The sequence below is a fragment of the Chenopodium album genome, chromosome 3 (genome assembly GCF_948465745.1).
Source record: "Chenopodium album chromosome 3, dcCheAlbu1.1, whole genome shotgun sequence".
Taxonomy (NCBI): domain Eukaryota; kingdom Viridiplantae; phylum Streptophyta; class Magnoliopsida; order Caryophyllales; family Amaranthaceae; genus Chenopodium; species Chenopodium album.
The window spans coordinates 42897946-42912620 of NC_137836.1; the positions used below are offsets into that span (position 1 = coordinate 42897946).

The following is a 14675-nucleotide window of genomic DNA, read 5'->3' on the forward strand; positions in this document are numbered from 1 at the left end:
GCGGGCGCGCTTCTCTCGGGGGCGCACATGTTCAGGTCCCTGTATCGTACCCAAATTTGCGCAGCCGCTCTATCTCTTGTAGTTGGCCGCGCCTGTTCGGGTTTATTTGGGGACGATCTAACTAATTTCTCTTAGTTAGTTTTAATATATATATATATATATATATATATATATATATATATATATATATATATATATATATATATATATATACATATATATATATATATATACATACATATATATATATTTCTTCTTTCTATGTTTAGGGAGAATTGAATTTTTCAGAAATTAAAATAGAATTAGGTTAGATTTTTAGAGAGAGAAATTCTAGTTTGTAGAGAGAGAAGTTCTTGATTGATGATTGAAGATTGATGATTCCAAGTGTTTTTCTCCATTGAATTGAAGCAAGTTTGTAAGGATTACTTTACTTTAATGCAATCTTAGTTTTGATATCAATTTCTTTGTTAATTGTTCAAGTTGATTGATTTTTGAATAGGTATATTTTTTATTAATATGATGATGATGAATTTGTTGCTTAGTTTAGTTTTGATGATGATTTCCATGAATAGTGAGTAGTTTTCTTGCTAGGGAAATGGTGAAGCATATATGAGTAATTGATTTATGCTAATTTGGGAAAATTGATGGAGTTTATGTTGTGATTAAATTGGTTGATTGATTATGTGCATGTGTATGTTTAATTTAGGAGTGATCAACCTAAATTTCTCATAGTAGATTGCATTGTAGGTTCACATTGATACAGAAAATTGATTTGTGGCTTATATTTGTCGATTGAGTAGGTTTGCAAGTTTACTAGTTAGAGTCTCTCGTAGTTGGCGCTAGTTTGACCTCTAGGAGATTAGTCAACCATATTCTCTTGATTGCTTAATCGATTTTCCCTCGCAACACTTGACTTAGTCATCTTTAATCCTAATTAGTTGAATTAATTACGAGTTTATGTGGATCCATACCCTAGTACTTGATAAGTTTGATTTTCGTTTCGATTGTTTGATTGGTAGAATAGACACACCTCACCTCATTGCTTCGAAATAGCTTAACTTTGACTTTAGCATTCACCTCCCATTCCTAGTGGTTCGACCCTCGACTTACTCTATGCTTCGTATAGGGGTGTGTTGAGAGATAATAAATTGTGTTTTGACCAAGGGTAGATTAGTTTTCAACGACCTAGTCTCGCCCTATATAAAAAATGGCGCCGTTGCCGGGGAATGGCGTAGATGATTGCTATTGTTGTTGAGTCTATTTCACAAAAAATTTAAAAATACAAAAATATTTTCTTCTTTAGGCCACATTTGTAGCCGTGCTACTAATAATTTCCTTTGAGTTTGTGTATGCAAGTGAACATGGGAGAAGCTCAAATGGTTACATTAAAGGAATTAGGTACTCCGGGTGCATACAATTATGAGAGCAGGATTGCTCCATTATTAATCCCGGATAGTGACTTTGAAATCAATCCGACAATGATAACTTTGATTGAAAGGAGGCAATATAGTGGAGGAGTTAATGAGAGCCACCTAAATGATCTTAAGGAATTCTAGAAATATTGCAACATAATTAAGGTGAGCGAGGTAGCTCAAGAATTCATAAGGCTTAAGCTATTTCCTTTTTCTCTAATTGGAAGGGCTCAAGAGTGGCTAGATAAGGAAGTGAAGCCTAATTCTTTGAGAACTTGGGATGAAGTCACCAAGGAATTCCTTTCCCGTTTCTTCCCTTAAAAGAAAACGGCGGAGGCAAGAGCTTTGATACAAGGTTTCAAGCAAAAGTCTAGTGAAAGCCTTTATGAAGCATGGGAGAGATACAAAGAGTACCAACGTGAGTGTCCTCACCATGGGATACCCACTTATTTAATCATTCAAAATTTTTATGGTGGTTTGAGTCCTCAAGGGAGAGCAAGTCTAGATGCCGGAGCCGGAGGCCCAATCATGAATAAGACCGAGGATGAGGTTGTAGGTATCATTGAGGATGTAGTTATAAACTACATGGAATGGCAAGATTGTGAGAAGGAGTCGATAAACAAGAGTAGTACAATGGGATGCTCAATGGAACAACTCAATGCTATCAACAGTTTGTCGACTCAAATTTCGGATTTAGGGAAGGAGGTAGTTTCTATCAAGTATAAGCTCAAGAGTGTGACCTCACAAGCACCAATTATTCCCTCCCAAATTAAGGGGAGAGGTACTCCTTCCTCTAACTCTCTTCCTTCTTCTTGTTGCATGATTAGAGAATGTTGGTTTTGTGATTTGTGTGGAATGAATGACGATGATGCTTCTTTTTGCCCTAATGTTCCTTGTAATGAATATATTAGTAGTGAGAATGAACATGTGAACTTAGTTGCTAATAACAATGTTGGACCTAGATTCGATGCTCAAAGGAATGTTGGAAATATGAATTATCACAACCAAATGAACTATGACAATTATAACCAAAATGGCGGTTATAGAAACCATGGAATCCAAGGGAATTGTTGTAGCTATAATAACCATAGTTATAATGGTCAAAGTCATGGCCAAGGATATGGGGACTATAACCAAGGTTATGGTAACCATAATCACGATAGCGGCCAAAATCATTGTAGAGGTAATTGGAACAATCAAAGTAGGGGAAATTTACAATCGAATGGTCAAAGAGATGCCCCACTTGGATTTGTTCCGAATACCCAAGAGCATAGTGATAATTTGTATGATCAATAATTTTCCTCTAGGAGTTTCTTGGAAGGTGTCATAGAGAAGCAAGCCAAATTGTTGGACACCTACATGACCCTAAGCAATGAGAAATTCAGTGACATGTTAAATTGCCATAAGGAGTTAGAGAACCAAATTTCTTAATTGGCTAATGAGTTTAAGGAATTTACAAATATATCTTCTTTGTCTTCACAAATCTTAGATCTTAAGAGCCCTATGAATGCTATTGTGACTAGAAGTGGTAGGGTCCTTAAGAGTGAAATCTCTAAGAAGAGTGATGTTAAAGATAGTCCTAGCAATGGCCAAATTGAGAATGAGGGAGATGAGAATACTTTAGTTGAGGAAGTCAATAAGGAACAAGTTGAGAAGGTGAAAGAGAGAGAAAGAGAAGTTTACAAACCTAAGCTCCCTTACCCCCAAAAGTTTAATGGGCACAAGTTAGACGAGCAATTTGGGAAATTTATAGAGATGCTTAGACAACTTCATCTTACTCTTCCTTTTACCGATGTGATATAACAAAGGTCAAATTATGCAAAGTTCCTTAAGGAGATTTTGAGTAGAAAAAGAACATGTGATGTGGCGAAAACGGTTAATTTGACCGAGAATTGTAGTGCAATAATAATGAACTAAATCCCACCCAAGTTAAAGGATCCTGGAAACTCTTCTATCCCTTGTGCTATTTATAAAATGCAAATTGATAATGCCTTGTGTGATTTAGGAGCTAGTGTTAGCATTATGCCATACTCAGTATATCAAAGACTAGAGAAAGGAGAACTTTTACCTACCAACATTACCTTGCAATTAGCCGATAGATCAATTAGGATCCCAAGGGGTAAGGTAAAGGATGTTCCCTTCAGGGTAGGAAAGTTCATCATTCCAGTAGATTTTGTGGTCCTTGACATAGATGAGGATTCTACAATTCCTATTATTCTTGGTAGACCATTTCTTACTACTTCGAGTGCTTTGATTGATGTCAAAAGTGCTAAGATTTCACTTAAAATTGGAGATGAGGGAGTTGAATTTGATTTGAATGAAAGTATGAAATATCCTTCTTCATCTCTTGAGAATTGAATGAGAGTTGAAATCTTAGATAATCTTGTACATTCAATTCATGAGCACTTTCTCACAACTAATGATCCTCTTGAGTGTATTTTGTTGAACAAGGAAAAGATAGGTGCTCCTAGCAAGGACATGGCTTTGTACGAGAACTTGTTAGATGGAAGTGTTGAGGGAAGTGATGAGCAAATTTGCATGAAAATCTCAAGCCAAGAGGCTTTGCAAGCGGCTTCGATCAAGGAAGGTAAAGGTGTTCCTATGGTAGGGCTCAAACCTTTACCATCACACCTAAGGTATGAATTCTTAGGCCCAAATTCTACTTATCCCGTGATTGTTAGCACATCGTTGAGTAAAAGCCAAGCTCAAGCGTTATGCGGTGTTTTGAGAAAGCACCATGGTGCTTTCGATTGTACCATTGATGACCTCAAAGGTATAAGCCCCGCTTTATGTACACACCACAGAACCCTTGAGGAGGGTGCCCTTCCTTCTATTGAACGACAACGGAAATTACATCCCCAAATGGGGGAGGTATTGAAGAAAGAGATCACTAAGCTTTTAGATGCGGGAATAATATTTCCCATCTCAAGCTCTAGATGGGTCTCACCTGTTCATGTCCTTCCAAAGAAGGGAGGCATGACCATCGTCAAGAATGAAAAATGTGAGCTAATTCCAACAAGGACTGTCACCGGTTGGCGGATGTGTATATACTATAGACGTCTAAACACATCCACTAAGAAAGATCACTTTCCCCTTCCTTTCATTGATCAAATGCTTGAAATACTAACGAGGCACAAGAACTATTGTTTCCTTGATGGTTACTCGGGATTTTTCCAAATTCCTATTCATCCTGATGACCAAGAGAAAACTACTTTTACTTGTTCCTATGGTACTTTTGCTTATAGGAGAATGCCATTTGGCCTTTGCAATGCTCCCGCCACTTTCCAACGGTGTATGATGAGTATCTTTGGAGACATGTTAGAGGAGGAGATGGAGGTGTTTATGGATGATTTTTCCATAGGTGGAGTTTCCTTTGAAGCATGGCTTGAAAATCTTGAAAAGTGTTTGGAAAGATGTGAGAAAGTGAACTTGGTGTTGAATTGGGAAAAATGCCATTTCATGGTTGAAGAAGGAATAGTCCTTGGGCACAAGATTTCCCACAAGGGCATAGAGGCTGACAAGGCAAAGATTGAGGTTATTGAAAAGTTGCCACCTCCGGTCAATGTGAAAGGTGTGAGATCATTTTTGGGCCATGCCGGTTTCTATAGAAGATTCATTAAAGATTTTTCACTCATTGCAAAGCCTCTCAATGATTTTCTTCAAAATGATGCCGAGTTTGTATTCGATGACAAGTGTTTAGAGGCATTTAATAAGTTGAAGATGGGATTTTCCATTTGAGTTAATGTGTGATGCAAGTGATACGGCTATTGGAGGAGTTTTAGGTAAAAGATTTGATAAGAAACTTCATGTGATTTATTATATGTCCAAGAGTCTAAATGGAGATCAACGGAATTACACTACAACGGAGAAGGAGTTCTTAGCTATTGTTCATTCCTTTGAAAAATTTCGTTGCTATTTGTTGGGGTCCAAAACAATTGTGTTCACCGATCATGCGGCCCTAAAATACCTTTTTGGGAAGAAGGAATCAAAGCCAAGACTAATTCGTTGGGTGTTAGAGCTTCAAACTTTTGACCTTGAGATTCGAGATAAGAAAGGAGCGGAGAATGTGGTAGCGGATCATTTATCTAGGCTTGAGGATTTTCAAGTTCAAGATGATGGGTCTCCCATTGAAGATAGAATGTTAGATGATTCTTTGTATGCTATAGATGTGAAGGAACTCCCATGGTTTGCCAATTTGGTGAACTATCTTGCTTGTGGGGAATTTCCTCCTTCATTTTCCAAGAATCGGAGAAAGAAGGTCAAAAGGGAGGCTAGGCATTATGTTTGGGATGAACCGATTTTGTACAAAAGGGGTGTTGGTGTGGGTTGTTGAGGAGGTGTGTTCCAAATGAGGAGTTGCCTAGTGTGTTGAAGATGTGTCACATGGATCCGAGTGGTGGTCATATGGGTGTCTCAAAAACGGCTTTGATGGTGCTTCAATGCGAACTATGGTGGCCAAATCTCTTCAAGAATGTTTGGGAGTTTGTCAAGAGTTGTGACCGATGCCAAAGGATCGGAAACATTTCAAAGAGAAACGAAATGCCCCAACAACCAATTCTAGAGTTGGAGATCTTTGATGTATGGGGAATATACTTCATGGGTCCTTTTCCTACTTCATATGGGAATCAATATATCCTTATTGCCGTCGATTATGTGTCAAAATGGGTGGAAGCTATTGCCTCACCTACAAATGACCATAAGGTAGCAAGGAAGATGTTCAAGAAGATAATCTTCCCACGGTTTGGCATCCCAAAGGCAACTATTAGTGATAATGGATCTCATTTTGTGCATAACGCCTTCCTCATGATGTTGAAGAAACATGGAGTTAATCAACACTTCGGGCTCCCCTATCACCCTCAAACTAGTGGGCAAGTCGAAGTGTCTAACCGTCAAATCAAATTGATTCTTGAGAAAACGGTAGCAAGAAATAGGAAGGATTGGTTGGATAAGCTAGATGATGCCTTGTGGGCATATAGAACGGCTTTCAAAACTCCTATTGGCACTACTCCTTACCGCTTAGTTCACTTGTCATCTTCCAGTCGAACTTGAGCATCGTACTCATTGGGCTATAAAGAAAATCAATTTTGATTTGGCAAGTGCGGGTGAGCAACGTTGGCTTGATCTCCATGAGTTGGAAGAACTTCGATTGGATGCTTATGATTGTGCAAGCATGTACAAAACTCGCACTAAGGAAGTGCATGATAAACTCATTGTGAAGAAAGAGTTCAATGTTGGTGACAAGGTCCTCCTTTACAATTCTAGGATGAGATTATTTCCCGGGAAGCTAATGTCTCGTTGGAGTGGTTCTTTTGTTGTTTAAGAGGTTTTTCCTAATAGTGCGGTTAAATATCTCCTTTGGATTTTTCAAGAACTTTCAAAGTCAATGGTCATAGGCTCAAACGCTACTATGATGGAGTTTTTGTGGGGGTTGTTCATGATATGAATATTTTTGATCCACCTTGAAGGCTGGAGAACTTCAAGCTAATGACTTTAAACAAGCGCTTTTCGGGAGGCAACCCGAGTTTCTAACCATTTTCTCTATTTTTCTTGATTTTTGTTTTCTTTTGGTTGTTTCTATTCTTATTTGATTTCTTCTCTTGATTGTGTTTTTAGGTGGTTTTGATTGGATTTCCAACAATTTTGGTGCCTATTTTGAAGAGAGAGTGCTCAAGTTGATGAATTGGAAGTATGCGTAAAAGTTGAAGTTTGGTGGGTTCAAATGGTGGGCTCATAAAAATCTTGTGGTGAACCCATATTCTTGGGGTTTAGAAACTTCTTGCCTCAAACTTTATCATGATCATTTCCCTTGTACTCACCGATGTGCTCACGAGAAGGGATTCGGAAGATGGCATACCTAGAAGAGCGCGGGCGCGCAGCCCTATGGCGCAGCCGCCCACCCCCTACTGATGCCCCTTAAGCACACCGACCTTCTCTCTTTTTCTCTCTCTTATTTTCATTTCATTTTTACTTGGTTATTGTTCAAGAATCATCAACATTTTCCTTCATTATTTTACTACTGAAATTTCACCATTTTTCACTTCATCTAGTTGTTTATTACTCTTAATCCCTACTCTAACACTTTCATTGTGATTTTCTCTTTCCTAAAGTTGGGATTTTTGGGTACTCCTTTGATTTGGGGTTTGCTGCTTGCAATTTGGCATAATTGTGTTTGTTAGTGCTTTGTGTTCCTTTTCTTTGTAAACTCTCATCAGTCTAAGGTATGATTTCTTCATTTCTATTGATACTTATGATAAATTTTCTACCTTGGTTGTTCATGAGTGTTTAGATTGATTTGGTTATAGCGTCATATTTGTATGCATATTGCCTACTATCTCCTTCATTTGTTGTGTTAATGATGAAATTTTGGTTATTGTATGAACTTGTATTTGATGATTTTGCTTGACCATACTATAATTTTAGCACCACCTTTGTTGGAATTATAGTTTGATTATATTGATTTGGAAATGTTAATGTGCATAGTTTGTTTTTTATGATGGTTTGGAGTGTTGTTGCTCATGATGCATACTTGTGACTCATAGTCTTTACTCACTAGAGCATTTTTCAATTATGTGTGTAGAATGGTTCCTCTCCTTCGAGCTAAGAGAGCTAGATGCTCTACCTATAGGGAGGTGGTTCCTCCTCCTTCCCACATTTCAGAGACTTATGGAATTGAGTTCACAAAAGAAGAGCATTGGGAGGGATTTGCCAAGCTTTCAACTCGAACACTCTTTTCTACTAGATTCTATGATTCGTCGGCGACTATTTTGTTGGGTATCGACGATGATGTGAGATTTTTGGCTCAAAACTTGGGGTTAGAGGAATTCCTAAGCCATCATGCTCCTACTTACTCTCGGATTACTTTCGAATTCCTTTCTTCTCTTGAGGTCCTTGAGGAGGATTTGGAAGGTGAAACTTCTCAAAGAATTTCTTGTCAAGTTTTCAACAATGATCATTTGGGGCCTCTTTCCTATCTTAATGAGGTCTTCAAGTTTCCAACTCCTAGTGAGGATGTTCCACTTGTGTATGTGGTATTTGATGTTGTGCAACGTGATAACAATTATAGTGAATTCAAGTGGTGGAGGCATATTTCTGTTGAGGACTCATATAGTCCTCAATATTCTAAGGCGCCGTCAATTATTGATGCGGCCTTGAGGTTTTTTGTAGCCGACTCCTCACATATGCTTTCTTCTCAAAGGAATCCCTTGGTGCTATTTGGCGAGAGAAGTTGAGTTGGTTATGGCTAGCGGATAAGCCATTTGAAGAGGGGATAGCGGTCATCGACTTCGCTTTGCATTTTCTCGACCGTTTCATTGATATAAGAGATGGTGTCTATCTCTCCCGTAGTATCCAATTGGGTGGTATGATTACCATTTTGATCCTTTCTCTTAACAAGAAGTATGAAGCAATGCTCGAGTCGCTTATCCCAATCCATGATAAAAGGGAGAAAGCTCCTTACCATCTCTTAAGCATCTATGCTATGATTAATCAACGTTTTTAGGAGCGCACCACCAAAGCAAAATTATACATTTGGAAGGTTACAAGGACTACGGATTGGTGCCCATCCCTCACCCCAAGGCTATGGTTAGATGTGTGGACACCCCTCTTCCATGGAGACCTAACAAGGTGTCGTTTGATCAAGCCCTCAAGAGACCTCCGTTGCCTAACCTACGGCTTAATCCTTATCTTCCTCTTGCTCCATCTTCATCCCAGGGAGGTAAATCTTCCCGGGGAGTCACATCCTCAACTCCTCCCTCTTCTTCTACTATTTCTACTATTCACTTGTCTCTGTTGCATGCAAAAATTGATTCCATAGCGAATGTTCTAAATTGTTCCCCTTTTGGGTACGATTTTGTATTAGGCTATGACTTTCATGCTAGACAAGTCTATGATTTTCATGTCATGAGAGGGGATATCCAACCATATCTTAACTACCCGTACCTACTGGTCTAACAGGGACCCATACCTCAGTGGGAGCCATTTGATGAGACCGTAGGCCCTAGGTTGTGTTACCCTTGTTAGGAGGGGCCTAATGTACCTCCTCATGCTATTAGAGGGACCTCCCCGACCTCTTATGATTATAAGAAGCCGGGAGGATGTGATTTTACTTATGATCCGGAAAACCCTAACCCTTTTCCTTCTCCTGAGACTTTTGGCCGTCGGGGGTTATCGGGCAAGCCGGTCCTTGATGATTAGTCCCAATATTTTTCTAGGGATAGAGCCGAGAAGTCGAGGAGGTTGAAGGGTAAGGGCCCTATGCTCATGGATGATGTTTCTAGCCAGGTTTCTAGTGATGTTGGTGAGGGGAGTGCTCATTCTACCCCTTACCATAGTGCCTTGTGATACCATATTTGCTACCCTCCCTTTTATGCTTGTGTGCTTTTCTTTTGTTTCTTTGCCAGCTTGTAGCTTGGTTTTAGCTTGGGGGGTAGCTCATTTTTAGCATGGGGGAATATTCTTATGTCTGTTGCGCTTCTTTTGTCTCCCCCTTGCTTCTTTGGTTCACTTTGGCTTTATCTCACACCTGGTGTTTTTCTCTGCTGATGATTTATGCTGTTGTCTGTTCCCTGCGATAGTATTCTACTGATGCTTCTTGATTCTGTTATCTTTATGTTGATTTCTGCTGTTGATTATATATTGATGATCTAGTTCTTGATTTCTGTCTTCCTGATGATTTATTGCTCTCTGATTGGTTGATTTCTCTATGTGCTCTCTGATTCTCTGTCTCTTCTACTCTGATCATTTCAATCACCTATGATGCTTTTTGATTTTGTATGGAAGTTACTAACAATTTTTTTTTCTGTATATAGCTTTATTTTTCTCTCTTAGTTTGTTATCCTTGCAATTGCTCTTGGAGTATCCTGACGGTTTACGTTTGCTTTCTTTCTTACTCTTCCGCATTGCTTTGAATACCAGGTGAGACCTTTCTTATTTTTCTTTATTTCTCTTTTATTTTCTTAGATGCATAGTTTAGGATTTGTTTTAGGAAAAGTTGAATGGTTCGAGGATGGATGCTTTTAACACCTAGAGTGTTTGGGATCATTGACGATGTTGTCATTTGACCACTTCTTTGTCGATTGGGTATTGCACGCTTTACTTGCATATTCGTTCCATTCTTTATTTTCCTTCTTTTCCTTTATCTATCATTTTTCTTTTCTCTTTTCTTATCTTTTATTTTTCTTTCTTTTTGTTTTTGGTTTTTGGTATGTTTTGAGGCTTTATTTGTCACTTTTTGTTTTTCTTTTGAATTGGATTATATACAACCGAATTTTGATTTTGAATGAATATATTCATAAATGGTATGGGTATGCACGGTTTGAGAATATGCTTGGTTGACTCTAGGATAGGTGTATGATAAGGTAGCATGTTCTAGAACTAGGAGGATCATGAAACCGGATTCTACTTGTTTGTGGCATGTTAGTAGTTGCTTCCTATGGTCGATTTGAAACCTATAATGAGTTTTTGCTACATCCATGTGAGGTTCATCGTTTTTCAGACCTTCTACATATTTTGCATGTGTGGCATGGATCCTTGACTATTGCGGACCTAATCTTGAATCTTGACTCATAATTCTCAAACACGAGACCGAGCCATCTAGGGAGGACAAAGGCATCTTTTCGGGGTAGTTATTTTTCTTTTTCTAGGTTTAATTTTCTTCTTTTAGTTCTTTGGGTTTACATTAGCCTTCTTGCTAACCATTTGAGCCTTTTCCCTTCTTTTCAAGCCACATCTTTAGAACTTTGAGCCTTTTGTTTCTTTTTGTTCCATTTTTTGTTTTTTTGAAGCAAATGGTCATGTTTTTGGAGTTTGTGGTAAATAAGGTTGGATATTGGTTCTATTTGTAAGCAAGCTTGTCTTTTGTATATATTGTGAATAATGGAAAATGAATGATGGAAAAAGCCATCCAAAGTAAAAAGAGGCAAGGACTTAATAAATGCAAAATTGAAAAAGTCGTCCAAAGTTGTACGAAGCATGGACATTTGCTTTGAAAATGAATTAAAACAAATGTTGAAAATGATAAAAAAATAAATAAATAAAATAAAATAAAATTGATGTGATTCTTTTCCCCTTTTCAAGCATTGGGGACAATGCTTCCTTTTAGCTTGGGGGAGATGCATTTACGCTTTTTGTATATATGCTATTGGATATAGCTTTGAATGAGCTTGGGGGTGTTATTTTGTTTTTGTTTAGTGACTTCTCGATTTTGGTGTTAAGATTTAGCCAATCTTTGCTTCATCACCTAGGTGTACCACCAAATTTTAAAATTTTAGCCTACCCCTAACCTTTTGCCTTTACGTTACAACCTTGGGGAAAGACCTTTCGACCTAGAGGTTGAGTCATATTTCGAGGGAGGGAATTAAGAGTTAAAGCCTAAAGAGAGGGGATGCATAGTCAAGACGTCGTGTAGCCCAAAAGTATTTCTTTTCCGGCTCCTTCGATGAGCTATTGAGATGCTCATTAGAGGGAGATTTGAGATTATAGGAAGAACGCGGTAAGATTGAACGGGATGAAGGTGAATTGTGATAAATAGTTCTCTATGCTTAGCATACTCTATGTTTCAATCAACCTCGGATATCTTGAAATGTGCATACCCCTATTTGCTTAAGAAAGATGTTTATTCATTTGAAATGTGGTCATTTTGTAAAGTCCAATTCGTAAAGGTTTCAATTTTGTTTTTCTTTTTTTTACTTTTCTTTTTGTGGTTTGCCTCATGTATGTTGGTGGAGAGTTATAGGTTTTGCTCTTGGGAAACCTTTACGAGACCTCACTCGTCCTCATAGGCGACTTTGGGGTTTAAAGGGCTTGTTGTAGCAAAAAAAAACCGTGATTCCTACGAAAGTGAGTCTTAGTGTATATTCCCGTCTTATGTCTTTCTTTTTCTTTTTGAATAAGACATTCATCCTTATTCTTTCTTGCTTTGTTTTGCTCGAGGACGAGCAAAAGTTTAGCTTGGGGGAATTTGATGAGTGTCATTTATGGCACTCATTTGGTTCTTTTTAGGATGAATTTCATGCTATTCTATAGCTCTTTTACATAGCTTTTCCTTGATTTTACTCGTTATTTCTTTTAGTTTGCATTTCTTTCTTTATGCATTTCTTAGTTTATTTTATTATTTTCTCTTTTATTTTCTTGTTTTCCTTTATTTTTCAGGTTAAGGTCATTATCCAAGTTTTCCAAGGCCTCTTCCCAAGTTTGACATTGATTAGGATGCCTAGAGGTCTCCATTTGAAGCTCAAGCATGGAGAAGTGCAACTTCCTAAAGACCTTGAGCGGTGCATTCAAGCCGTGGGGAAATGATTTCTAGTCTTGAACCCGCAAACATGGAGTTTAGAAACTGCAAGGTTTCGTGTTTATCAAGAGCATTAAGTGGAACGCACGAGGAGCATCGGAATGATAGGGAAGATGGCTGCCCTTTTCCCAGGCACGGGAGCACGTGGTAATGGCACGGCTGCGCGGCTTGGTGGCGCTGCCGCGCCTTTCTCGGGAGCGGGCGCTCTTCTCTCGGGCGCAGGCGCACCTATTCAGGTCCCTGTTCCGTACCCATATTTGCGTGGCCACTCTCTCTCTTGTAGTTTGCCGCGCCTGTTCGGGTTTATTTGGGGACGATCTAACTAATTTCTCTTAGTTAGTTTTACTATACATAGATTTTCTTTCTATTTTTAGGGAGAGTTGAATTTTTAAGAAATTAGAATAGAATTAGGTTAGATTTTTAGAGAGAGAAACTCTAGTTTGTAGAGAGAGAGGTTCTTGATTGATGATTGAAGATTGATAATTCCAAGTATTTTTCTCCATTGAATCGAAGTAAGTTTGTAAGGATTACTTTACTTTAATGCAATCTTAGATTTGATCTCAATTTCTTTGTTAATTGTTTAAGTTGATTGATTTTTGAATATGTATATTTTTTATTAATATGATGATGATGAATTTGTTAATTAGTTTAGTTTTGATGATGATTTCCATGAATAGTGAGTAGTTTTCTTGCTAGGGAAATGGTGAAGCATATATGAGTAATTGATTTATGCTAATTTGGGAAAATTGATGGAGTTCTTGTTGTTATTAAATTGGTTGATTGATTATGTGCATGTGTGTGTTTAATTTAGGAGTGATCAACCTAAGTTTCTCATAGTAGATTGCATTGTAGGTTCACATTGATACGGAAAATTGATTTGTGGCTTACATTTTTCGATTGAGTAGGTTTGCAAGTTTCCTAGTTAGAGTCTCTCGTAGTTGGCGCTAGTTTGACCTCTAGGAAATTAGTCGACCATATTCTCTTGATTGCTTAATCGATTTTCCCTTGCAACACTTGACTTAGTCATCTTCAATCCCAATTAGTTGAATTAATTACGATTTTATGTGGATCCATACCCTAGTACTTGATAAGTTTGATTTTCATTTCGATTGTGTGATTGGTAGAATAGACACACCTCACCTCATTGCTTCGAAATAGTTTAACTTTGACTTTAGCATTCACCTCCCATTCCTAGTGATTCGACCCTCGACTTACTCTATGCTTGGTATAGGGGTGTGTTGAGAGATTATAAATTGTGTTTTGAGCAAGGTCACGAATAGCAGGCAAGTAGTAGAGTAGCACTCGAATACCTCTGTAGAATAAAAGGTCCTTGACAAAAGGATAAGAGCAAAATTGCACACCCACTGCTCTGGGGTTGTCGCAGGATACTGAAATGCTCTAGCAACTGTGCTCCGGCGAATGCATCTAGTGCTAAGTTGCATCAGGTCAGCCTCAGCACGAGCCCAAATAGTTATAGGGCCCAACTACTCTAGTACCTCCAGAGAAAGGACTGTGATCTCGCTATCGAAAGGAAGCGGGACCGAGGTGAACTCCAATCTCATAATGAGACTGAAGTTGGTGGGGGTAACAGTCAACTTACCACAAGGAAAGTGAAAGGTGTTGGTGGTGTCCCAAAAGAACTCCACCAAGCTCGGACTACATAGTGGCTCTGTCCAAAATAGTACATAGACTAAGTGGCTCGCAGCAAAGGAGTCAAGCCACATGACTCCCACAGAAGGCGCAGACCGACGTGGTCGAGAAGTAAGTATCTTACAAAGAGTCGATGGTCGTGTTGCCAGAACCATGGATACGGACCCTCCCGCTGAGAATCCCTCGACAAACGCGCTCTAAAATGTGGAACTCTTGCGCGAAGTACAAAGTGTGCTCATCCCACTTTAGAAACCTCCCGAGAGAAGAGGAGGTGCCTACGGGATCGTCCTCCCTACGAGTCTCCCAAGAACAACGAGAACCCGAGC

The 14675-nt window shown here is 38.7% G+C and overlaps 1 protein-coding gene and 1 non-coding gene across 2 annotated transcripts; one reads left to right on the forward strand and one right to left on the reverse strand.

Moving 5' to 3' along the window:
• Positions 1 to 1746: 1746 nt before the first annotated feature.
• Positions 1747 to 1852, reverse strand: LOC145625704 (small nucleolar RNA R71). The gene has a single exon (XR_014110611.1). It is a non-coding gene; the product is annotated as a small nucleolar RNA R71 (small nucleolar RNA).
• Positions 1853 to 3434: 1582 nt separating this feature from the next.
• LOC145625063 (uncharacterized) lies at positions 3435 to 3770 on the forward strand. Its single transcript, XM_081678145.1, has one exon. It carries the CDS (start codon positions 3435 to 3437, stop codon positions 3768 to 3770), a length of 336 nt encoding a protein of 111 aa, XP_081534271.1.
• Positions 3771 to 14675: the final 10905 nt, after the last annotated feature.